Consider the following 27,735-nt stretch of genomic DNA (forward strand, 5'->3'; position numbering starts at 1 on the left):
GTCTGAAACCCAACCAGCTTCACGACTCCTGAGCAGCAACAAAGGTTTTGCTCCATGAATGAGATCATGTATGTTCTTCATTTTCTCACACTGTGTTGTCTCAAAACTTCTCACTTTGCCTGAGTCTGCTAAGTGAGGTTGAAGAAGGGAAAGAAGAACAGGCAGGCTTATTCTCAGTCTCTGACCCATTGACAGCTCTGATGGACTGTAGACGTTTGCAAGAGGCATGGAGCAATAAGCTAGCAGTGTTTTAGGGGCCCTTTGCTTTCAGTAGGAGACTCTTAACAATTTGCTCTGCTCTTTCTGTGGGTACTGTGGACTGCTTGTCTGGTGTTAGAACTCATAGTCCCTAGCAAAGGCTTTGAAATCTGAGCAGCTGAATTGTGGACCATTGACAAAAGTGTCTCTGGTGAATGAATGCAGCTTTCAGGTGCTGTATAACTGCTGCTGACATTGTAGAGGACAGCCTGGACACCTCAAAATTCCATGTGTAGTAATCCACAGTCGGAAGGTATTTGTCATTTTTCACTTAGAAAATGCCTAGATGTGAGGACTTCTGGTTGGTAGCTAAATGGATTTGTCACAGAGAACGAGCACTCCTTCCTACTTTTTATCTCTACTCTCCTTTTTTCCCCCTTTTCTCACACCAAACTGTTGGACTCCTTGCTCTTCCCCTTGCCTGTGACTATGTTCGCTTCACAATGACCTCAAAGAGTACTAAATCCAGGAAAAAAAGGCGTTTCAGAGGCTGGCTTGACAGTAGAGGCTGTCTCCACGCTACTAGACCAACACCGTAAGGCATCAGTGGTCAAATTTAAATCTTTCAGCCTGCTGGAAATGAAATGACCGAATTCAATACAAAGTGGAGGACCATGGCCACCGCCTACCCTCTCTCGAGCTTGCTTTGGACAACCTGAGCCAGAGAACTGGAAAGCATCTACTCCAGCTTATGTGAAAACAATACCAAGCTAATGGCTAAAGTTACTGACCTGGAAGGCCAGAGCAGACGGCAGAACCTACACATCCTGGGCCTGCCCGAATCTATTGAAGGCAGGCGTCCTACGGAACTTTTTTCCAGTCTGCTTTATGAGATCTTTGGGAAGGAGATGCTCCCAGCCCCGCCGGAGATTGATAGAGCCCACTGTTCACTAGCAGCTAAATCAGCCCCAGGACAAAGGCCGCACCCAGTCATTCTTCGCCTGCACCGCTACCAGATTAAAGATCTCCTGGTCAGAGAGGCCCGGCAGAGAGGGAAGCTAGAATACTGCAGCCAGCAGATTCGGGTTGTGGAGGACTACTCTCCCGAAGTTTTGTGCCTGCAAGCCGAGTACAGAGAAGTAATGATGGAGCTATACAACCGAGGTCCTAGGCCTTCCCTACTATATCCTGCATGGCTCTGCATCACACTTCCCAGCAGTGACAAGAAGCGGCTATGCTCAGTAGATGAGGCATGGAAATTCATCGACATCCTCCCCACTACACTGAATTCTTCATAAAATACTTTTCCTCCATACCCTCTGCCAAGTAATGTTAGTAGTGTTTGGATAGCAAGGTCTGGTCTGACTTGGCCAGGTTAGGTACCACGATAGGTACATTAATTCGGCCCATCAGGGAGATGGATGGGGTGACCACTGTGCTAGTCTTTACTTTGTATGATTTAACAAATTAATGAAAATTTCTCCAAAAAGAGGCTTATGCTTCCTTGTTATTGTGACGCCAAGGTAGGTAAGTTGGTTATTCACTACCTTAAAAGAGAAGTTCTGGAACTCTGATGCTTGTGCTTCTCAATTTATTGGAAAACGTTCACTCTTGTGTAAATTCAGTTTATATCCTGAAAACAGGGTAAATTTGTTAAGGAGTGAGAACATGGGGGGGGGGTGTAATTTGGTGATTGGGTTTGATATAAAAAGTAAAAGATCGTCAGCATAAAGGGAGGCTTTGTGCTCAACTCCCTCCCTCCAAATTCCCGTCGGATCCGCACAACTGCGGAACGCAGTCGCCAGTGGCTCTGTGGCCAGATCGAAAAGTAACGGGCACCTTTCATCCACTCACTCCTGCATGGCATCCTTGACAGAGTGTCTGGTGTTATGAAAGATTTGCCGGGGATATGTTCAGTCTCATAACAGTATTACATAAGCCTCACTCCGAATTTTTGTAGGCGTGGAGGTAAGTCATCCAAGTATCTCGAACTGAGGAGGCTAATAAGTGGCTAGTGGTCTGTTTCAAGTAGGAATTTGGTGCCTATTAAGCAGGAACTGAAACGTTCATAAGCCCACACGAGAGCCAGCTTCTCCTTTCCAGGTTGGGTGTGACACTGGTCTGCTGGAGTCAGTGCTCTTGATGCATATGTCACTGGTTTCCATACACCACTGCAGTTTTACATGAGTACTCCCCTAGGCCAAAGGAAGTGGCATCTACTGAGACCTTGGTTGCTTTGTTCAGATCAAAGAATGTCAATCTTGGTGGAGAGAGAAGTTCTGCTTTAAGTGATGAGAATGACTTCTCCTGTTGTATGTCCTAGGTCCAAACATTTCTCTGAGAGAGGAAGTCACATAATGGCTGTTTTCTCTCCCAAGTCTGGAATTAACCTTCCCAGCTGGTTTACCATGCAAAGGAAACTATGGATCTCTGACACATTCGTAGGTTGTTCCAGATTCCAAACACCTGCTACTTTGTTTGAATCTGGTTGCATTCCTCTGAGGACAGTTGGTTAACTAAGAATTTCACCTCTAACTCTGAAAATACTTTTTGTATTTGTTTTTGTTCAGAGTGATTCCAACCTGTTTCAGTTTCTCCAAGGCAGCTTCCACTCTTTAGTTATGTTCCTCACTTGAGCCTCTGAAGATGAGGTTATTGCCCATGTGGCAGACTACTCCTTCCCGTCCCTCCAAAATTTGTTTCTTCCTCATCTGGAAGAGTTCAGGGGCTGATGCAATGTCAAAAGGGAGTCTCTTGAAGCATGATGTCCATATGGTGAGATAAAGGTTGTGAGTTTCTGTGATTCAGGAGCTAAATGGATCTGCCAGAGCTCTGAGTCTGCATCTAGTTTAGTGAAGAACTTTACTCCACACAGCATACCCAATCTATGCTCAACAGAGGCCAGAATAAACTTCTCCTGCCTCACTGCATTATTCAATTTTCATAAGATCAATACAGATCATCATTGTTCCATCTGGCTTGGGAACAGGAACAATGCTGGCAGTCGCTAGGTCCATTCACTCTAGTGCCTCCATTCTCAAGTGCCTCCATTCTCTCAAAATCACCTTTGACTTTGTTCATCAATAGGACTGGTATATACCTCGCTGTGGTCAGAGAGTAGGGCATCATTCTTGGCCTCAGTTGGATAAGGTACTTTTCTTTCAGTACCCCAGGCCTGTGAACAACTCCAGATAGTTCTCCTGCCACTGAATACAACCAATGAAGTTCAGCTTCTCGATGGCTTGTCATCCCAGTCATGGTGAGAAGAGATTCTGAACAACATAGACATCATCTTTTCACTGGTGCTCATTTTTAAAAGATGGAAGTAGTAAACATTCGTTTCACACTGAGTTTATGTTTCCTCAGCCCCATGAGCACTTTTTTTGTTGAACTTTCTTTAGCTGCCTCTGTAAAGTGAAGGCCCACCCCAGACATTTTCTCTTCTCCCCCCTCCCATTAGGCAGAAGATATAAAAGCCTGAAAACATATGGCACCAGCTTCTACCCTGCTGTTGCTAGACTATTGAATAGTTTCCCAGTACAATAAGATGGTCTATTGACCTCACAACCTAAGTTATTATGATCTTTCACCTTATTGTCTATCTGAACTGCAATTTCTCTGTAGCTGTTACATTTCATTCTACATTCTGGTATTGCTTTACCTTGTACCACCTCAATGCACCTTGTAATGGATTTATCTGTATGAACAGTGTGCAAGACAAGCTTCTCACTGAACTTTGGTACAAATGACAATAATAAACCAATTCCAACTCCATTCAGCTCAATGCCCTCTCCCAGAGCACTTCCATCAGCACCATCTGCATTCTTTTTCTTCACCCGCACTACATTAATTTCTTCTCCCTCTCTTGTTCTCTTGCCCACCAACTCCCCTTTAGATTATTTTGCCAATTACCTACATCAAAAATAATTTACATTCACCAGTTAACATATCAATATATTTTTGGGATGATAGAGGAAGCTGAGAGTCACGAAAACATAGGGGGAAGAACTGGTGAAGATGTCGTCAGCATACAATGCTCCCTTAGTTAACATCTTCCAAATAGCAAATGAAAACAGGTTTTTATACTACATTTACATCTGTTTTTCACCTTAAAGGTGTTTCTGGGACTGTTAGAGACTGCATTTTGTAGCTTGGAGATCATTTGAGTGATCGTAGCTTGGAGATTGTTTGCTGGCTCCAAGAAAATTCTGGGAAGTGAATGCGTACTTGGACTGCCTTGATGTGAAGAAACTTCGAGACAGGGAGCAGATGTTTGACTCTGTGCTGTCATTTAAAGCATCCATTAACCGACAATAAAAGCATCGAGGAAGACTGAGACATTGTGGTGAATGCAGAAGGTGAGCGAGAGTTTCAGCACTGACTGCCTGCCTTTTGATTGCTGCCAGAAAAGGAGCCTGTGAGCGGCCTTTCACTACGTGGCTCATTGTGGCATGCGGGTAGGCCTCTCTGGCTCATGTGCTGTCCCTCTCTTTTGAAGAATGTCGGTGATACAGACAGACATACTTTCTTGATCCAGAGGGAAATTGGGTTTCGTTACAGCTGCACCAATCAAGAATAGTGAAGAAATATAGCAATATAAAACCATAAATAATAATAAGTGGAATTAAGTCCAGGACCAGCCTATTGGCTCAGGGTGTCTGACACTCCAAGGGAGGAGTTGTAAAGTTTGATGGCCACAGGCAGGAATGACTTCCTATGACACTCAGTGTTACATCTCGGTGGAATGAGTCTCTGGCTGAATGAACTCCTGTGCCTAACCAGTACATTATGGAGTAGATGGGAGTCATTGTCCAAGATGGCAAGCAACTTGGACAGCATCCTCTGTTCAGTCACCACCGTCAGAGAGTCCAGTTCCACCTATCGTGGGATGGCATTGTGGTTCTGTGCTTCTGGATTGGACTATTGCATTTATGTACTTTTCAGACTTATGGCTTCTATATTCAGTGTTTTTTATCATTTGTTGCTCTTCCATTTTGTTGTGCAAGGGGAGGGTGTTTGAGATTGATGTTCTGCTTGTGTTCTGCTAGTTTTTTTGTGCAGAGAGGGTTTGTTTTTTGGGAGCCGATGTTCCTGTTTCATGTTGTGTGTGGGGGGGGGGGGGAGAGGGGGTTGATAATCTGCATGCTGTTCTTTTTTTGCACAGGGAGTAGTTTGATGTTTCTCTCTGAATAACCTTCATGTTCTTTCACGAGGAAATCTGCAGATGCTGGAAATTCAAGCAACACACACAACATGCTGGTGGAATGCAGCAGGCCAGGCAGCATCTATAGGGAGAAGCACTGTCGACGTTTTGGGCCGAGACCCTTCATCAGAGTATAGGAGATGGGATGTTATGTTGAAGTTGTATAAGGTGTTGGTAAGACCTAATTTAGAATATCGTGTGCAATTTTGGTCATGTACTTATGGGAAAGATGTAAATAATGTTGAGATACAGAGAAAATTTACAAGGATGGTGTCGGGACCAGAGGATCTTAGTTATAAGAAAAGATTGAATAGGTTAAAACTCTATTCCTTGGAGCGTAGAAGACTGAGGCAAGATTTGATAGAGGTATACAAAGTTATGAAGGGTATAGATAGGGTCAATGCAAGCAGGCATTTTCCACTGAGTTTGGGTGGGACTAGAACTAGAGGTCATGGGTTAAGGGTGAAAGGTGTGAAGTTTAAGGGAACATGAGGGTAAACTTTTTCACTCAGAGGTTGGTGGGAGTGTTGAATGAGTTGCCAGTGCAAGTGGTGCATGTGAGCTTGATTTCAACATTTAAGAGAAGTTTGGACAGGTACATGGATGGTAGGGGTATGGATGGCTACGGTCCTGGTGCAGGTCGATGGGAGTAGGCAGTTAAAATAGTTTGACATGGACTAGATGTGCCGAAGGGACTTTTCTGTGCTGTACTTTCCTATGACTCTATGACACTACTTTGTGGATGATTAAGAGTAATAGTGATTGGTTGGTAATTAACCAAGCAACACACACAAAATGTTGGAGGGACTCAGCAGGTCAGGCAGTACCTATGGAAAAGAGTGAACAGTCAATGTTTCAGGCCAAGACCCTTCATCAGGAGTGGAGAAAAAAAGATGAGGACTCAAGAGTTAGAAGGTGAGGGGAATGGAGGAAGAAATACAAGGTAGTAGGCAATATTTGAAATAACTTTAGTGAGTTGGATTGGCAGCGAGATAGGAGTGGTGCATATTGGGAGAAATGCAAGGAATGAAAATATTCAATTAAAAGGACAATACTGAGGGGACAGATATTAAAATGACGTCATAATTTAACTTAGCAAATTCTCTAACAATTTAATGAGAAATTGACAATGGTTAGTCTTTTACATATCATATTTTATGAGACTTGCCAAAACAAGCTTGCATTTCAATTTCTAGCCAATTAAATGTGGAACGGTGTTGCAATTTATGTTCAAGGCTCGTGTGGACGCGTACCTGATGTTCTTCATGAACATGAAGACCAGGGATAAACATTGTTGAAATGTCGGGTGTGCTGACTTGGGAATTTGGCAAGTAGGCTTTTTGGAAGGGTTAAAGGACTTTGGAGAGGAAAGCACCATGGCAGCGGGTGGGAAGCTGAGAGGCATCGCTGGCCGTGGAGTTGAACCGAGCTCTCCGGGAAGCCCTGACCGTGCCCGGGCGGGGCGCAGCGCACAGGCGCGGTTGCACGAAGATGGCGGAGGGCGCCGAGCGTGAGGAGCGGGCGCGGCGGATGGTGCGGCTGACCGGGGCGGCGGAGGAAAGCGCCAACGCCCGTCTGGAGGCGACCGGCCGGGACGTTCAGGTAAAGGGCTCGCTTTCTCCTCGGACTATGAGATGTGGCTTGGGTGCTGGCGGATACGGGCCGACGGGACTCTGAGCCGGGTCCGGAGCTCGGTGCAGCTGTTCCCGGAGCACTGTTTGATGTGTGAGAGACGTGCCCTTCTCAACCATGATCCACAACTCCAGATCCGTCAGCACATACAAAGAGTGAAGGCTTGCTTGGCAGCAGTGTTTTGGTTTTGATGCTAATGTAAAATGTCTCATGGTAAGTACAGAGAGATGTTGCCCCTCGACTAGAGCCAAAGCTCACATTCTCAGAACAAGGCTGGTCCCTTAGCACTGAAAGCAGCTGAAATTTCATGACACGAAGGTCGGTGAATCATTGGAATTCTCTATCTCGGAAGGTTGTGGAGGTTCGGTAAATGATCGATTTTCGGTTATCGGGGATTCAAAGGAGATAGGGTCAATGCAACAGAAAATTGTTACTGAGGTAGATCAACCATAATTTTGTTGTACGGTGAAGCAGGTTCAAAAGGCCAAATGCCTAATTCTGCTTTCTTTCTTTTATTGGCTCATTTCAGCAATGTTATTTATCAGAACATTAGTGCATTCTTTTAACAGATCTCTCCTATTCCCAGTGATACAGATATTAATTTCTCAGGCTGTTAGTAATTTTTCCCCAGTGCGTAAAAGTTATCTCTGCATTCTTGGTCCAGATCCTGCACTAAGCTTAAAAGTTAGACAATCAGTGGCCACCATTAGAATCAGTCAGCATCAGGTTTATTATCACTGGCATGTGTTGTGAAATTTGTTAACTTAGCAGCAGCAGTTCAACGCTGCTAATATAGAAGATGAAGAAAAAATAATAAGTAAATCAATTAAGTATACACATTGAATAGATTAAAAAATCGTGCAAAAAGCAGAAATAAAATATATTTTAAAAATGAGGTAGTGTTCACGAGTTCAGTGTCCATTTAGGAATTGGATGGCAGAGGGGAAGAAGCTGTTCCTAAATCACTGTGTGCCTTCAGCTGTACCTCCTACCTGATGGGAACAGTGAGAAAAGGGCATGACCTACTCCTTGAAGATGTCCTGGGTACTTTGTAAGTTAGTACCCAAGATGAAGTCAGCTAAATTTACAACCCTCTGCAGCTTCTTTCAGTTCTGTTCAGTACCCCTGGTAATGCAGCTGTCAGAATGTTCTCCACAGTACATCTATAGAAGTTTTTGAGTGTATTTGTTGTCATACCAAACTCACAATGAAGTTGCTGTCTTGCCTTCTTTATAACTGCATCGATATGTTGGGACAGGGTTAGGTCCTCAGAGGTCTTGACACCCAGAAATTTGAAGCTGCTGACTCTCTCCACTTCTGATCCCTGTATGACGATTGGTATGTGTTCCTTTGTCTTACACTTCCTGAAGTCCACAGTTAGCTCTTTCGCCTTACTGACACTGAGTGCAAGGTTGTTGCTGCGACACCACTCCACTAGTTGGTATGTCTCACTCGTCTACGCCCTCTCGCCTCCATCTGAGATTCTACCAACAATGGTTTTATCATCAGCAAATTTATACAGGGTATTTGAGCTATGCCTAGCCACACAGTCATGGGTATAGAGAGAGAGAGAGAGCAATGGGCTAAGCACACTATCTTGAGGTGCACGAGTGTTAATCGTAAGTGAGGAGGCGATATTACCACCAATCTGCACAGATTGTGGTTTTCCCATTAGGAAGTCAAGGATCCAGTTGCAGAGGGAGGTATAGAGGCCCTGAGGTATAGAGGTTCTGTAACTTCTCAATCCAAATTGTGGGAATGATGGTGTTAAATGCTGAGCTATAGTTGATGAACAGCATCCTTGCATAGGTGTTTGAGTTGTCCAGGTGGTCTAAAGCCGTGTGAAGAGCCATTGAGATTTCATCTGCTGTTGAACTATTGTGGTGATAGGCAAATTACGGTGGGTCCAGGTCCTTGCTGAGGCAGTGGTTCAGTCTAGTCATGACCAACCTCTCAAAGCATTTCATCACTCTAGATGTGAGTGCTACTGGGTGATAATCATTAAGGCAGCTCACATTATTCTTCTTAGGCACTGATATAATTGTTGCCTTTTTGAGGCAAGTGTGAACTTCCGCCCATAGCAGTGAGAGGTTGAAAATGTCCTTGAATACACCCGCCAGTTGGTTGACACAAGTTGTCAGAGCCTTACCAGGTACTCCATCAGGACCTTCTGCCTTGCAAGGGTTCACCCTCTTTAAAGACTGCCTAACATCTTCTTGATCCTCGCTACTGGTGCTGCAGTCTTTAGTTTCTGCCTATACTCAGGGAGTAGAAGTACAGCTTGGTGATCAGACGTCCCAAAGTGAGGATGTGGAAAAGCACAGTAGGCATTCTTGATCGTCGTGTAAGAATCATCCAGTGTGTTGTTTTTTTCTGGTATTGCAAGTGATCTGTTGATGATAATTGCTTAGTAATTTTTTCAGACTGGCCTGGTTAAAATCCCCCAAAAACAATGCTGAAGGTGTTAGGTGCGCTGTTTCGTGCATGTTGATCCCATTGTTCAGATCATCTAAAGCCTGATTGACATTGGCCTTGGGTGGAATGTATACCACTACCAAAATGATCCCGGAAATCTTCTGAGGTAGGTAAAATGGACGGCACTTAACTGCGAGATATTCCAGGTCTGGTGAGCAGAATTCGGACAACACTGATATATTGGTGCACCAAGAAGAGTTGATCATGTGGTATACTCTTTCACCTCTGCTCTTGAGAGATTCTGTATATCTATCCTGACGGTGTATAGTAAACCAGTAGATCTGAATCGCTGTATCGGCACAGAAGGGGTTAACCAGGGTCCCGTGGAACAAAGGAAAGATCAAAATAACTGATATCATTCTGATGCCTGATTTTGCACAAAGACAGCAAGCTGGAAATTATTGTCAGAGTTGCCCTGCTTTTGTACTTACTTTTCTGTGGTGGCTGTTCTCTGAAAGATTCTCCATTAGCAACGGCCAGCAATATGATGTTGAAATGTACACATTAGATAAACACTGAACATGGTAGAGCAGCAGGAATGTTTGCTGGCTGGAAACTAAATGACACATGGTGGTAAAGCTTAGTTGATCTGTATGTAGGACATATAAATAGAAATAAATGAAAATGGGTAAATGGAATGGAAAAGGGAAAAATTGGTGTAACTAAGATAAACACTGGAGAAGCAAAACTTAAATAATAAAATAGAGACAGCCAACATAATCATTGCTCAGCTTCATTCTTTGTGTTCCTATTTCCATGAATTCTGAGCTCAATATGATGCTCTGTTTTCTTCCTGTACTGTTGTCTTCATATCTAGTTTTTTTGGACAGAATATTTTGCCTCAGTTGTTTTAGCCTATCATAAAAAATAATTTTTCTCCTGCCTGTTGACTATCTATACATTCCTCTGCATTGGAATAGCCACCAACATAAAAGACACTGCCCACCCCTACTGTTCTCTCTTTTCTTCCCTTCCATCAAGCAGAAGGTACAAAAGCTTGGGAGCATGTACTACCAAGCTCAAGGACAGCTTGTATACTACTGTTATAAGATCCTGAAAGATTGTTTTATGTCATTTCCAGTACACAAGTGTAAAGGAGAACAAAATAATTGTTACTCTAGTTCCAGTGCAGCACAAAAATGCAATTATGGTAAAGAACACAATTATGAAACAATAAATTAAATACATAAAGATAACTTGTACATTGATTATATGTCCATAAAGTGATGCTAGGCACAGGAGTGTGTGTACATAAGTTGATAAAGTAGAGATCTGTTGTCTGATGAAGAACTCTTTGTAAGGAACCTGTTAATAAGGACAGCACTGTTTTGGGGTTTAGTGATCTCATCTCTATCTTGCAGAGGTTGGTCATGAGCTCTCATACTTCTCCCTGGATCATGATCCCCCCACTGAAATTCTTTGACCCAGACTTTCACCAATTTCACATCCTTGGGAGATCTCTCCTAAGCCAACAGCCCAGCTATAAATCCTCATCCATTGGTTCACTTTGGTTATTCAGCTTGTTCTTGTCCCACAGAGTGTTTCTTTTCCTGCCTTATCTTCCTTCTTGTATCCTCTTTTACATTTTAGACACCTCTCTGCAAATTTGTCAGTTGCCCAAGCCAGATTGTTTTCATCATGACTGAGTTTTGAATCCAGCATGATGTTCAGCTCTTTTTTCCTCTACTTTTACCTTCATGTCTTTTTATTTGGCTAGGAATGGGGCATTCCTGATGAAGGGTCTCAGCCTGAAATGTTGGCTACTCTTTTCTCACGGATGCTGCCTGACCTCCTGAGTTCTTCCAGCGTTGTGTACATATTCGTTGATGCTGCCAGTTCAAATGCTCTCCACAACACATCTGTAGAAAATTGCGAATGCCTTTGGTGACATACCAAATCTCAAACACCTAATGCTGTGCCTCCTTTGGAACTGTATCAACATGTTGAGACCAGGATAGATGTGACACCCAGAAACCTGAAAATGCTCATTCTTTCCACTTCTGAACCCTCTATGAGGACTGGTCCGACTTGTCCTCCCTTACTGACGTTGAGGCAAATAATTTTGTGCAACACACACAAAATGCTGGAGGAACTCAGCAGGTCAAACAGCATCTATGGAAGTGAATACATAGGCCCAAAACATTGACTGTTTATTCATTTCCCTAGATGCAGTCAGACCTTCTGAGTTCCTCCGGCATTTTGCGTTTTTTGCTTTTCATTTCCAGCACTTGCAGACATTTTCATGTTGATAATAATTTTGTGATCCTGTTTCTGTGTACCAAGCCTGTTTGTATATGGTTGCATTCTTAAGTATTTACTTATCTGATTTTGATACCACTCTGTTGACTTTGACCTTTTTTTATATTAAATAGATTAGAATCATACACTTGAATGGAGCTCAACTCATTCAGAGTATTCTTGTGTTCACATAAATGTTTTTTAGATTGTAAATTGGATTGATTTAGAGTCTCTGCATATCCTTGATCAATCAGATAAAATATTTCTTTCTTGGATGTGTGATATTTTAATCCGATAAATCAGAAGTCAAAATAAAAAGTTAAACCCAGCCTACCCACCCCTGGGTTTGGTAGAGGTGGGGCTGCATAGGCAACCAACCTACTCCAAGGTGATCTATTTTAAGTATTTCAGTCATGCTGCTAGTTTTTAACTTGTTCAACGGGTTTATCTGTCTGCTGAGTTAGATAGGAAATCAGAAGACCTACATAGAATTGAAAATCTGAACCCGAGGGAGGACTAATATTCTCGCGGGCAGGCTTGTTTGAGCTACTAAGGAGGGTTTAAACTAATTTGATGGGATGGGAACTAGAGTGAAGGGTCTCAGGATAGCACGGTTGGTTAAAAAAAAAACTAAGCATGCAGTCAGATTGTCAGTTAGGACAAAATTGCAGCCAGCTGTGTATTATGGATGCAGAATCTAAAACGGTAGCAAATACAGTACTCAAGTTGTTTTAACTCAATGCACGGAGTGTAAGAAAAAAGGTGGATGATTTTGTTGCACAATTACAAATTGTCGTGTATGATGTTGTGGCCATTACTGAATCGTGGCTGAAGGATAGTTGTATGTAGGCCTCCATTAGTCTCGGTAGACCATGGATTTGCACCTTGGAAAGTTTCCAGGGCAAGGTTTCTTTTAATGGAAGACTGGCAGTTGCCTAAGCTGCAAGTCTCCCCTCTTCACATCACCAATGTTATCCAAGGGAAGGGCATTAGGACCCATACAGCTTGTCTAGAAGGATAGCTGTAGTTGGGAGATGAATGTCCAGAGGGTTAGGAAGGTAGGCATTGTGAGTGGCGTGGTTCTGCTGATAAAGAATAGCATCAAATCATTAGAAAGATGTGACATAGGATTGGAAGACTTTGAATCCTTGTGGGTTGAGTTATGAAACTGCAAGGGTTAAAGGACCCTGATGGCAATTGTAGACAGGCCTCCCAATAGTAGCTGGGATGTGGACCACAGATTACAATGGGAAATAGAAAGGGTGTCTCAAAAGGGCAATGTTATGATAGTCATGGCAGATTTTAACATGCAGGCCGATTGGGGAAAATCAAGTTGGTAATGAATATTAAGAGAGTGAGTTAGTTTGTTGAATGCCTACAAGATGGCTTTTTAAAACAGGTTGTCATTGAGCCTACTAGGGGTTCAACTGTACTGGATTGTATGTTATGTAATGAACTGGAGGTGATTTGGGAGCATAAGGAAAGGAAACCCTTAGGAGACAGTGATCACAATATGACTGAGTTCAACTTGAAATGTGATAGGGAGAAAGTAACGTCTGACATAGCAGTATTTCAGCAGAGTAAGGGAAATGACAATGGTATGAGAGAGGAAATGGCCAAAGTAAATTGGAAGGAGATGATGGCAGAGATGACAGCATAGCAGCAAAGGCATGAGTTTCTGGGGGAAATGAGGAAGGTGCAGGATTGATGTATTCCAAAAGCAAAGAAATACTGAAATGGTAAATATTACAACCCTGGCTGACAAGGGAAGTTAAAGCTAATGCAAAAAAGAGGGCATACAACAAAGGAAAAATTAGATTGAAGATAGAGAATTGGGTAGCTTTTCAAACCCTACAGAAGCAACTAAAATAATCATTAGGAGAGAAAAGATGAAATACAAAAGCAAGCTAGCAAATAATATCTAGGTGGATAGAAAAAACTTTTTCAAGTCTATGAGAGTTACTATTACAAGGGAGGAGGTGCCCAAAAAGCTGAAAGACCCAAGGATACATAAGTCACTTGGACCAGATGAACTGCACCATAAGGTTCTGAAAGAGATAGCGGTAGAGATTGTGATGGCATTAGTAATGATCTTTCAAGAATCATTGGACTCGGGCATGGTTCCGGAGGGCTGGAGAATTGCAAATATCACTTCACTCTTTAAGAAAGGAGGAAGGCAGCAGAAAGAAAGTTATAGACCAGTTGGCCTGACCTCAGTAGTTGGGAAGATGTTGGAGTCATTTGTTAAGGGTGAGGTTGTGGAGTATTTGGTGAGACAGGACAAGATAGGACAAAACCACCATGATTTCCTTAAGGGAGGATCTTGCCTGACAAACCTGTTGGAATTTTTTGAGGAGATTCCAAGTAGGATAGATAAAGGGGATGTTGTGGATATTGTCAAAAACCTTTTGAAAATCCATATATACCAGGTGCCACACATGAAGTTCCTTATCAAGCTAAGAGCCTATAGCATTACAAGAAAGTTACTGGCATGGCTGATTGGCAGGAGGCAATGAGTGGGAATAAAAGGATCCTTTTCTGGTTGGCTGCCAGTGACTAGTGGTGATCTGCAGGGATTGGTGTTGAGATACTTTGTCTTCTGCTGTATATCAATGATTTAGATGCTGGAATAAATGGCTTTGTTGCCACGTTTGAGATGTTATGAAGATTGGTGGAGGGGCAGGTAGTGTTGTGGAAACAGGAAGGCTGCAGAAAAACTTAGACAGATTAGGAGAATGGGCAAGAGAGTGGTAAATGAAATATAATGTTGGAAAATGCATGGTCATGCACTTTGATAAGAAATAAATATGTGGACTATTTTCTAAACTGGAGAAAATTCAAAAATCTGAGATGCAATTTTAATACCCAAGCGTGACTACAATTGCAAAAGAGTTTATGCAGGTTTGGTTCCTATCTAAGGAACAATATACCTGTGATAGAGAGGAATGCAATAACATTTTATCAGATTGATTCCCAGGATAGAGGAAAAAAAGTCTCATAAGGAAAGATGAAGGATTCTGGGTCTGGGGTCTCTAAGGTTTGGAAGACTGAGAGCTTATTGCATTGAAACAAGAATAATATTTCCCTTGGACTGTGATGTCTGGAACCTGAGGCTCATCATCTAAAGTTAAGAGCTGTCTGAATGGATAAAATTCCTTTACCAAGAAGACAGTGATTTTTTGTCATAATTTTATTTTCAATTCCCTTTTTATGATTGAGGTATTAATGTGTCTTTTGGTCTTGACGTACTTACTGTCCTGGAAGTCAGCCAAAATATCAGGCTTAGCAATTGGTGGGACGCAACATGCAAGGCTGATTTACAAAATCACATAGGCATGAATACAGCAACAACAAGCACATACAAAGGACAGGTCCACTCCCCCAGACTCAAAAAATATCTGGATGCGTTGGAAAGAACTCAAATCCTTTTGCAGTTAAAGGCAATGTACTGTTTACTTTCCTATTGATTGTTATGAATGCACATTAGCTTTCTGTACTTCAGCTTCCTCTAAACACCAGCTTTTCATCTTAAAAAAAAGCTGTCAAAAAATTAGAAAAGAAAATGACTTTCCATTTTCCACATTATATTTAATCTGTTATGTCATCACCTGATATCTTTATATCCACACTGAATCTTCCCTACATTCTCTTTCCATGAGCATATTTGAACATACTCCACTCATTTATATCAATAACTTAGATGAAAGAAATTATAATCAGCTGGGGTTCCAGTTCCAATCCCTGTAGGAACCCAACGATTACTGCCTGAAAGCCACTAATTTGTTGCTAATGTTTTCTCTTTGTTAATCAATCCTTGGTTCTTTGAATATTACGCCATGTGTTCTAATCTTCTATAATAACTTCTTGTGACATCTGGAGTTATAGAAAAGTACAGCACAGAAGTAGACCCTTCAGCCTGTCAACCTGTAACTGTTACCTGCTCAGTTGAGGAAAAACACCAGAGACACGAAATTACCTCTGAAACGGTTTTTATTCAGAGAGGAGTTCACAGCCCCATGCACTTCGGGCTTGAGGTAGCCAACTCCCAATTTGTCAGTTTACAAAGGTCATACTTATACCCAAAAACAGGGTACTACATTCGCAAATATAGTTACCGATTCGAATTCATCAATTGATTGGCTATTGCATAGCTAAGCATGCAAAATACTCAGAATTTAGCAAAGGTTAAAGTGTAATACCTAGAATTAATACTGACGTACTTCAGGACACTTGAAATGGGTATCCTTAAAATATTTTGCCAAGCATATTGTCTTGTGGTTGTAGGTTCCCTTTTCCTTGTGGTCTCCACGTCTGGCCTGGCACCTTATTTTAGCTACCTCTCCTTACTTCCCCAATGACGTACCTCTCTCTTGTCCTGACTACATATTTTGCTACACTTACCCCTCGCCCACCCCCCCTACACGTACCCCTTACCCTCTTCACATTCTCAAGCCCATCTAGTACGTGCCAAGCCATTTAAACTGCTTTCTCCCATCGACCTACACTGGGACCATAGCCCTTTGTACCCCTACCATCCTTGTACCTATCCAGGTTTCACTGAAATTTTGAAATCAAACTCACATGCACCACTTGTGCTGGCAGTCTCATGACTTTCATCATCTCTTTAAACTTTTCACTTTTCACCCATGATCTTTAGTTGTAGTCCCAATTAACCTCAGTGATAAAAGCCTGCTTACATTTACCCTATCTGTACCCCTTGTAACTTTGTATACCTGTATCAAATCTCCTCAAACTTCTATGTTCCAAGGAATAAAGTCATAACCTATTCAGTCTTTCCTTATAACTCGGGTCCTCCAGATCTGGCAACATCCTTGTAAATTTTCTCTGTACTCTTTTAACCTTTTTCACACCTTTCCTGTAGGTATGTGACCAAAATGTACATAATACACCAAATTAGGCCTCATCAATGACTTGTACAACTTCAACATAACATCCCATTTCCTATACCCAGTACTTTGATTTGTGAAGGCCAATGTGCAAAAGCTTTCTTTATGACCCTATCAACTTGTGATGCCTCTTTCAACAAATTATGGGCCTATTCACTTTGTTCTACTGCGCTCCTCAGTGCCCTACCATTCACCGTGCAAGACCTACCCTGCTTGGTCCTACTGAAGTGCAACATCTTGTGAGTTCTGTCTGCTATTTTTCAGCCCGTTTTTCCAGTTGGTCCAGATCCTGCTGCAAGCCCTGGTTGTCTTCCTTGCAGTCCACTACACCCACAATCTTGGTGCCATTCTGGAAGACTGAAGGTCAAACCTGTGATGGCATCTTGGGGTGAAGTCTGAGGTTGGAGGCCCAATGTCTGAGAACCTGGTGAGAAACACTGGAGACCCAGAGATAGCCTGGCCTGGGGTTAAAGGATTTTTGAGTACATGAGTGGGTGTGAGGGATGGGAAAACGTCTTTTTTTTTGTTGCCGTTGTTTTGTTGTTGCTGCAGCTTGTGATGTGAGCATGTTACGTTGACACTGGAATGTGTGGTAACACTTTGTGAGCTGCCCCCAGCACATCCAATGAGTGTGCTGGTTGTTAAGGCAATCGGTGCATTTCACTGTCTGTTTTGATGCACGTGTGGAAAGCTGAATCTGAAACATTGACTAGCACACTCACATCTACTGAAATGAAATGCTTCAAGTGGTTAGTAATGGCAAGAATTAACACTTACCTGAACAAGAACCTGGACCTGCTGCATACACAATCTCACAGGCTCTCCAATATGCTCTGGAGCACCTAGATAACGGCAAAATACAAGATGCTATTTATTGATTGCAGCTTGGCGCTTAACACCGTCGTTCCCTCAGTTCTAATAAACAAGCTTCAAAACCTGGGCCTCTATCTCCCTCTGCAACTGGATCCTCGATTTTTTTTGCCGTAGACAGCTGTGGAGGGCAAATCTTTATGTGTATTTAAGGCAGAGGTTGATAGTTTCATGATTGGCTAGGGCATGAAGGGATGTGGGAAGAAGGCAGGAGATTGGAGTTGACTGGAAGAATCCCAGACAAAGTAGAGACATTCAGTGTGCATATTTAAAAAGGAGTTAAGACCTTCCTCCCTTATTTTCCAAATTGTCTGTGAAATCGCCCAGTTCTTGCCTCAATACACTATCTAATGGAAGTGTAAGAGTGTAGGGAAACTATTATATATTGCTATTCTGGGAGCAAAAACATTGTGCTCAGATTAAACTTATAGAAACTAGTAGAGTTTCTAAGTAACCTTCCAATTGTGATCTGTTGCTTAAAAACAATTTAGATTACAGTCATGTGCGGAAAAACCTGTCATTTGCAACCCTACAAATTTTCTATTGTAATTCTAAAATAAAATATTGTGTTCCTAAGGTATCTCAATTCTAATCTGCAGTGAGTCTGATCGCATTTGTAAAAAGATGTTTCAATTGCAATCCATAATATTTCAATCACAGTCCAAGTGATAAAAAATACATACAAATTAAGTGTGAAATTGAATTAATACAATAGCCAAAATTTATTACAGAAACCTACCACAGAAAAAGGGGGAATTGAATCTCCAGTTATTGATGACTAAGGGTTTGAGTTCATAACTGAATAAGATATTTCAGTTTGATGAGATTAATGAAAAAATCTGGATGAAATGTACCATCAATGTCTTGTTTATTAAGAAGACATGATGAGATCCAGAGAATGCTTGAGGGGAAAGGGAAAAAACTGGAATTTAAAGATATGAATGTGGTCAATTTGATTGCATATGTGAACAAGTAGAAAGGTTAACTGAGCAAGTGAAGAAGTTAACAGATCATTTGGGAAAGGAAAGAGGAATGTGTAATAAACGACAAAAACGTTATGGCAGCGGTAATAAAAAGTCTAAAGAGCAAATTTTTGCTTTAAGTGAAGCAACAACATAAATGTAATTGAATTGAAATGTATTGTACGGGACTTCGAAGTAAAGTGAGGCAATGTGCTCAGCAGGAACTGAAGTGGTCAGTCTTGCCACGGACACTTCTTGGCCCTACATTGGACAATCCTTCAAGCAGTGCCACCTTCTGAACTCCGATGAATTATAGTATAGAAATGACTTGGAACCATAACGACCTCTCATGACTCAAGTGAGGATGACAGTGATGAAACCACAGGATTGGCAGCGGTGTCACAGCGTGCTCCAATAAAGACCACGGAAGTGAAGGCCTACAGAACTGAAGGTGGATCTATGAAAGGAGACAGATGGTTTTCCATCAACCACCTAAAATGGAAAAAGATTGATAAAAGGTCCAATGAAGTTCCACATCCTAAAAAAAGAAGTTTATAGAACTGGGCTGAGCTTCAGTGTATTAAGATTATATACAAATTGCAGTCATATGATGGCATCCAACTTTGGCTACTATGTTGTCTTCACAGTAAATTAGACAGTTGAATTGTGGAGTTGATGACTACATGGAGGATAATAAACAGAATATACCAGAATATTGGAATTCTATTAAGAGGTTGTAGAAGAACAGGTCCCAATATATATTGAATGGAGGAAAGTGGTTGATTGCAAGAAAATATATTCTGAGGATGTTTCTGGATATGAGGAAGGTACAGGACAGCGTGGTTAAGTTATAGTAATTCCAGCAATAAATGAAGTTAAAGTAGAGGACTCTAAATATGGTTCATTGAAGTCCACGTTTACAGATGACAGGAAGCCAGATTTTGCCAACATCGTGAAGCTGGCAAAGCTGAATTAGAGTGGGGACGATGTTTCATATAGTGAGCTACTGCGAGCCGCTAAACAAGTGGACTGGGGTATCAAAATCTGAATAAGATCATTACAGGTCGGTCAGTTACCTGTCGATCAACAGTCACTGACCATGGGTCCACTGTCGTTGCTTGCTATTAATAGCTGCTACAGGTAAGTCAACTATTAGTCAACAGAAGATGGTGGGCTGAAATTCACCATGTGTATTGCTGCAATCTCAGTTTGAGTCAAAGTGCAGAAGCCAATTCCCTAAAGAAAAATGTTTTTTTTTGTAGTAAGAAAGGACATTGGGCTAGAAGCATTGGTACAGGAAACAAAGTGGACAACAGAAATGAGCCCAACAACAAGTTCAATCCCCTGCCTCACAAGATTCTAATTTGATGAAGTGGTTTCAATAAGCAATGTTAGATGTAATAGACGTTGCATTCAAAAACAACCACACCATTCACTGCAGCCCTTGCCTTGATAGAGCAAATACTAGATAGCTTTTATGTTAACTTACTAGTTGGGAATAAATGTGCCAAATTCTTGATAAGGTTTTGATGACCATGACTGTGCAAGAATAATAACGAGCCATGAAGAAGCAAAATTATTACAACAAAATGTCTCTATTGAACTCAGATCTGCTTCTGTATACTGATGACGCTTCAACAAATGAACAATTTGAAAGGCTGGATGGTCCATTGTTTCTGAAATTGAAGTGCTGACTCCTGGTAGCTTTGTACACAGGTGGAACTGAAAACTCTGATTGAAGCCTGTAAAGTGGCAGAAAGAAGAAAGGCTAATATTCACACTGATTCTTGATACGCTGTTGGAGTTGTTCATGATCTTGGAAACTTATGGAGACAAAGGACATTTCTTATGGCTGTAGGAACCTCAATCAAGGATGGCCAACTAGTACAAGAACTCATGGATGTCATACAACTGTTGTCAGAAATATAATTTTGCTACTGCTGTAGCAAAATATAAAAACCACTCCAAGATGACTACAATGGAGAGTCATGGGAATGCATTCACAGATGAATTTGCAAAAGAAGGCAGAATGGATAGGAGAATTAAAAGAAGTACTGAGAACATAGACAGTGAACCTGACAACTGAAGTTGGACTCTGTATTAGCAGCGAATATACAAGATATTTGAGAGATGCAAACTCAATGCTCTAACCAGGAAAAATGGTTCTACACGAAGAATGTTAGGAAGTTCAATAGTGTTGGAGAATGGATCCATCATTTGGGTGATTTTTTTTTGATTATTTTATACTTAACATATATACCACAAGTTCTTCTGCCTCTGAATTTTCAGATGTAATGATCTAGAATCAAGGGAGGGGATATTGGATTAGGATGTATAATTGCTATTTTGTAGACTAACAGTGTCTTCCCCCTTCATTCTCAATCCTGAGGAAGGATCTCGGCCTGAAATATTGACGGTTTATTCATTTCCATAGATGATCTGCTGAGTTCCTCCAGCATTTTGTGTGTGTGTTGCTCTGGGTAGCCAGCATCTACAGTCTTTCTCATTTATGAAACATGATGTGCTTATTATAAAGCAATGTTGAGTTTGCCTGATAACCATGAATTTTCCAAAATACCCCACTGTAATATTTTTAATAGTTTCTAAAATGGATAAACCACACGGAAACTACCCTTGACCCAGGGGTTACTAATGCTTTTTATGCCACGGGCCAATACCATTAAGGAAGGGATCCACCCTGCCTTTGTCCAACTCATCCATGCCAATTAAGGTGTCTCTCTCTGTTTGCCAGCTTTTGGCCTATGTTCCTCTAAGCCTTTCCATGTTCCTGTCCAAGCGATGTTTAAAATTGTACCTGTCTTCTGTCACCATCTCTGACAGCTAGTTTCATACATTCACTACCTTTAAAGACCCTCATTAAATCTTCTCTTCCTTACTTTAATCCTAAACCATCTAGTTTTGTGGTCTTCTACCCTGAGGCAAAAGACTGTGATTATCAGCCCAGCTGTATGCTCTTCATGATTTTATAGGTCTCTATAAGATCACCCCTCAGCCTCCTTTACTCTAAGAAAAGCAGTCTCAGCCTATTGAACTGCTCTTGTAGCTCAAGCCCTTCCGTCCAGGCACCACTCAAGCTTAATCATCCTTCCTGTAGTGTGGCAACCAGAGCTTTACACAATACTCCGTATGGTATAACCAACAGTAACATAAACTCTTTTACTCAATTCCAATACTGATGCTTTTATCATTGCCCTATTAACCCATACTGCCACTTCCAGAGAGTTATGTACTTGTATTCCATGGTCTTCCTGTTCAACAACGCCCGCCAGGGCACCTCCTATCAACTGCGTGTGCCGTGGCCTGGTTTAACTTCCCAAACTGCTTCACTTCACACTTGTCTGAAATAAATTCCATGCCTTTCCTCTCTTTCCCGGATGACATCCCAGAAGCTCACTGTTGTAACCTTGGATAACCACCTTTCCTGTGTACTGTAACATTAATATTGGTGTCGTTGCAAATTGACTAATTATACATCTTTTATTCATATCGAAATCATTAATGTGTACTACAAGAACAGGACCCAGCAATGATCCCTGCAACACACCACTGGTCTCAGGCCTCCAATCTCATACGCAACCCTCCACTATGGCCTCATAACACCAAGCCAATATTATGTCCATTTGGCTAGCTCATCCTGGGAGGTGTTTTAACCTTCTGGATCAGCCTAGCTTGTCAAAGGTAGACATGATGTCTAGTGCCCACCCTTGTAATTTCTCTTGGTCACCTCTTTTTATAGTTTTCCCATGCACAAAAACATGCTCACTATCCCTAATCAGTACTTTTCTTTACAAATTCAAATAACTTTTGCATTCAGAATCCCTTCCAGTAACTTCTCCATTATTGACATAAGGCTGAAACTGACTATCTACCATCTCTCTGATTCTCATTTTATATTTGGTCAAATTGACCCTGCTGACATCAGGTAAAGGGATGTTTGAGAAGGGGGGGGGGCTTTGAAAAATGAAATGAGAAATGTTAAAGGCCAGCGTACTTCTGTTGATGTGAAAGGCAAAGTAGGCATGATTAAGGAACCCTAACTAAGAAAGGCTCTATCACCCACAACCCCAGAATGTGTTATCTCATTAGATGCTGAAAAAGCTTTTGATAGAGTTGAATGGACATACTTATTTAATGCATTGAGAAACTTTAATTTTAGTCCTAATTTTATATCATGGATTAAATTAATATATTATAAACCTGTTGCTTCCGTTCTTACAAATAATTATAGATCCTCTTTTTTTCAATTATCTCGTGGTACGAGACAAGGTTGTCCTTTAAGTCCTTTATTATTTAATATTGCATTAGAACCTTTAGCCATTGCTATTCGTGAATCTCCTAATATTTTTGGTATCACCCGTAATGAGAAGTTATACAAATTATCACTTTATGCTGATGACTTGTTATATATTTCTGATCCTAATAGGTCTATTCCCGCTATTTTATCCTTGTTGGCTCAATTTGGTAGTTTTTCTGGTTATAAATTAAACTTAGATAAGAGTGAATTATTCCCCTTAAACGCGCAAACCTTATTGAATGACAGGATACCATTTAAAGTTGTTACTGATAACTTTATCTATTTAGGTATAAAAATCACCAAGAAATATAAAGATTTATTTAGACTGAATTTTTTACCTATGCTTCATCAAATTCAACAATTTACTACAAGATGGTCTCCTTTATTCCTATCATTAGTTGGTCGGATTAATGCTATTAAAATGATGATTTTACCGAAATTTTTATATTTATTTCAAGCCTTACCAATTTTTATTCCTAAATCTTTTTTTGACAACATTGATTCAAAAATTTCCTCATTTGTGTGGCAAAATAAAAGCCCCAGGCTAAGTAAAAGGCAATTAAAAAATCTAAAAAAGATGGTGGTTTAGCTTTACCTAACTTTAGATTTTACTATTGGGCGAATAATATTCGTAACCTAACGTATTGGAAACTAGATTTGGACTCACCATTGTGTCCACAGTGGGTAAATTTGGAATGTAGTGAGGTAAAGGGATATTCTATATTCTCCGTTCTTGGTTCTTTTCTTCCTGCTGATTTAGTTAAATTCAATAAACAGATATCTAATCCAGTTATCAAACATACACTACGAATTTGGTTTCAATTTCGTAAGTTTTTTACTCTGAAAAACTTTGTTCTTGATAGCCCTATTTTACTTAATTTTTTTTTCAAACCTTCATTGACAGATCAAGCTTTTAACATATGGAAAAGGAAAGGTATAAAATGTTTTCGTGATCTTTTTTTTTGAAGGTACTTTGATGTCTTTTGACCAACTCTCCAACAAATTTAAATTACCTAAATCTAATTTTTTTAGATACTTACAAATTAGAAATTTCTTACATAAAGTTCTACCATCTTTTCCCAATTCAACTCCATTGGATTTTTCAGGTTTGATTTTCACCTTTAATCCTTGTCAGAAGGGATTAGTAGCTTTTATTTATAGCATGATTATGAAGATACAACCAGAAATATCAGATAGAATTAAACAAGAATGGGAAAAAGAACTTCGATACAATATATCAACGGATAAATGGGAAAAAATTTTACAAATGGTTAATTCCTCTTCTATATGTGCTAAACATGCTTTAATACAATTTAAAATTGTACATAGAGCTTATATGTCTAAAGATAAGCTTGCTCGATTCTATTCTCATATTAACCCTCAATGTGACAGATGTCATTTAGAAGTGGCTTCATTGACCCACATGTTTTGGTAATGTCCCACTTTACACAACTATTGGAAGGACATATTTGGTGCCATTTCCTCAATTTGGAATATCGATTTACAACCTCATTTTATTACTGCAATTTTTGGTATACCAAATGAGGATGGTAATCAGTTTTCCCCTCCAATCAGACGAATGATTGCTTTTGTAACATTAATGGCCAGAAGGTCTATATTACAAAACTGGAAAGAAGTAAATCCTCCTACCACGTCTCAGTGGTTTTCTCAAACTATTTCTTATCTGAGTTTGGTAAAAATTAGAAGCACTATATTTGACTCATCAATTAAATTTGAAGAAACCTGGGGACCGTTCATTCGACATTTTCATATGAATTAATTTGGCCTTTTTCAGACCTTCTCTCCGCTTATTCTTGTTCAGGTATGGAGTTCCGGAGTTTTTTTTGACACTATCATATACTTATAAACTGTTATTATTGCCCATGTTAGTTTAGTTTAGTGTTTTTTTCAATATATATTCTCTTTTATATATTTTCAAATTTTTTTTCCCTTTTCTTTTGATGATTATTTTTGTTTTTTTTTCATATATAATTATATAGACTTGATTGATTAATGTACTTTTTTTTGTTGATGTTTAATAGGATATTATTATCCTATTACTAATGTAATTTCAAGTCTATTGTATTTATAACCTATTCATTATTATGTTATGTTTTTTCTTATATATATGAAACTGAATAAAAAGATTGAAAAAGAAAGAAAGAGAAAGGCTCTGCTTAGGAAAAAGTATTCACGCTAGAATTAGATAATTGGGATTAAGAAAATCTCTAGCGTACAAGGTTTGTTGGAGTACATCTAAGGTAGAAATTAGAAGGCCAAAGGGACATAAGATATCCTTATCTGATAAGGCAAAGGAGAATCCCAAGATAACTATTAATAAGAGCAGAGGGATAACTAGGGAGAGAGTCCCCTTAATAATGAATGTGGAAATGTGTGTGTGTGAAGCCATGGGACATGGGTAAGTGAATATGGAGAAACCTGCGTTTTTACCATTTGGTTTCAGCAGTTCACCCTTGAGATGCCCACTTGCTTTCAGCTGCTTCAGCCTTGCTCTTCGGAGCTCTGACCTAAACCCATAATCTTTTGTACCTCTCTTTAAAAGTCATCTCAATGTACTTTACTTGAATACACACATTTCCTAGCCCTCTCATGCCTGAACCTTTTTGAAGCATGTTTGAACAATTTAAACATTTATTTGATGATACAGAGCTAAATTATATTGTCAAACTACTGCCTGTTTTGGTGGAATAATACAGGAATATGTTTAAGTCATGAAAGCATTTGTTAAAGTACTTAGAAATTCTGTACACTGGTGCATATTTTTGCTGGGGATTGATAATTTGCTGGCCTAATACTTCGTCGTCTATAGGGCTTTTTACCTTTATCCTGAAAACTGCATAGAAAAACAGTTTAATTTACAAAGTGAAAATCTGGAAAGCTTTTCCAAGAAATTTTACTAACATTGATACTGTTAATGATCAAGTATGATTAGTAAACCTGGGAAAAATTGAAAATCTATTGTGGAGTATTTAACCACCTCTTGGATCATTTTATATATTTAAGTAAACTTGAAATGATCAGAGAACCTGACCCTTATCCCAACAATTACTTAAATAGCCAATGGTACTTTCAATTATGTAAAGCAATTTCATGTGTATTAGAAGCAATAGAATTATAACCCACAATCTTTCTATGAAGCCTCTATTTCGCTGATTCTTCAAAAGAATAAGGTCCAACTGAATGTTTTTCTAGACCAATTTCCTTACGTAATGTTGGTACTAAAATTTTATCTAAACTTTTGGCTTGCAAGATTGAAAATATTTTGCCATCTATTATTTCTGTTGACCAGACTGTATTTATCAAAAATGAATACTCCCACTTTAATATTCGTCATTTATTGAATGTTACTTATTCTCCTTCTTAAAGAGATATCAGAATGTGTGATATCCTTAGATGCTGAGAAAGCCTTTGATCAGATTGAATAGAATTATTTATTTAAAACTTTAGAAAAATTTAACTTTGTGCCAGATTTTATTCAGTGGATTAAATTACTTTATATATCTCCCTCCACTCAGGTTCTTAATAACTCTCAGAATTCTAAACCTTTTAAACTTCAACATGGAACTAGACAAGGGTGTCCTTTGAGTCCTTTGCTTTTTGATTTGGTCTTAGAACTTTATCTATTGCTTTCCGGGAATCTAATGATATTACTGGTATTTTAAGTAGAGGTATTATCCACAAAGCTTCACTTTATGCTGATGACTTTTTGCTCTACATTTCTAATTTGGAGTCTTCTTTACCTTCAGTACTTTCTTTACTCTCCTGCTTTAATCAGTTTTCAGGATATAAACTTAACTCATAAGAGTGAACATTTTCCTTTGAATAATTTGGTATTAGTTAATTCTAACCTTCCTTTTAAAATTGTAAGAAATCAATTTACTTATTTGGGCGTAACAATTACTAGGAATTCCCTTTTAAAGAAAACTTCTTTACACTTCTGAATTATGTTAATAAGGCACTGTCAAATTGGTTACCCCTCTCTTTATCGTTGATTGGATGAATTTGTTCTATTAAAATGAATATTTTGGCTAAATTTTTATGTTTATTTCAGGCTGTACCTGATTTTATTCCTAAATCCTTTTCTGATTCTCTGGATTCTATTATATCTTATATATGGAAAAATAAAATTTCTCATTTAAATAAAGTTCATCTTCAAAAAGCTAAAAAGAATGAAGGTTTAGCCTTACCCAAATTTCGGTTTTATTATTGGGCTGTCAATATATGAAATCTTATGTTTTGGTTATATTATATTAATCAACAGGATTGTCCAGTCAGGGTTTCTTTAGAAGCTAATTCTGTTAATAAATTTTCTATAATTTCTCTTCTAGAATCCTCAGTTCCTTTATCTTTAAGTAATTTAACTGATAATTTTGTAGTTAACCACACTTTGAGGTTTTGGGTACAATTTAGAAAATATTTTGGTTTATTGAGTTTTTCACTTTCAAGTCCCATTTTTTTTCTATATTTTTAAATCTATGATAGTTTTTAAAGAATGGAATAGATTGGGTATTAAATGTATTCAGGATTTATTTGTTGAAGATGGTCTCTCTACATTTGAGCAACTATCAGCTAAGTATAGCCTACCCAAAACCCACTTCTTTCGATATTTACAAATTAGAGACTTCTTTCGTTTTCAAGTACATACATTTCCTAAAAGTCTAGATAAGAATTTTCTTGATACAATTTTTAATTTGAAACCCTTCCATAATGGATCTATATCTAATATTTATTGTATGTTGTTGGGAATGAGAAATATTCCTTTAGACAAAATTAAAAATCTCTGGGAACAAGATTTACAGATTCCAATTTCTGAAGATACTTGGAATGAAATTTTTTAATTGGTTAATGTCTCATCGTTACGTGCCCATAAGTGGTTCATAGGGCCCACAGGTATATGGAGGAATTTAAGGTGGA

At 39.6% G+C, this 27,735-nt stretch overlaps 1 protein-coding gene across 1 annotated transcript in view; it reads left to right on the forward strand.

Annotated features, from left to right (window-relative positions):
* Positions 1-6,684: 6,684 nt before the first annotated feature.
* The window catches only part of LOC132400509 (NSFL1 cofactor p47-like), a 74,389-nt gene continuing 53,338 nt past the window's right edge, over positions 6,685-27,735 (forward strand). Inside the window, exon 1 of the mRNA XM_059981522.1 lies at positions 6,685-7,003. Coding sequence (XP_059837505.1) covers positions 6,893-7,003 — 111 coding nt within the window. The 5' untranslated portion in view covers positions 6,685-6,892. The remainder of the gene's footprint in view (positions 7,004-27,735) is intronic.

The sequence above is a fragment of the Hypanus sabinus genome, chromosome 1 (assembly GCF_030144855.1).
Source record: "Hypanus sabinus isolate sHypSab1 chromosome 1, sHypSab1.hap1, whole genome shotgun sequence".
In the NCBI taxonomy this organism is placed as follows: Eukaryota; Metazoa; Chordata; class Chondrichthyes; order Myliobatiformes; family Dasyatidae; genus Hypanus; species Hypanus sabinus.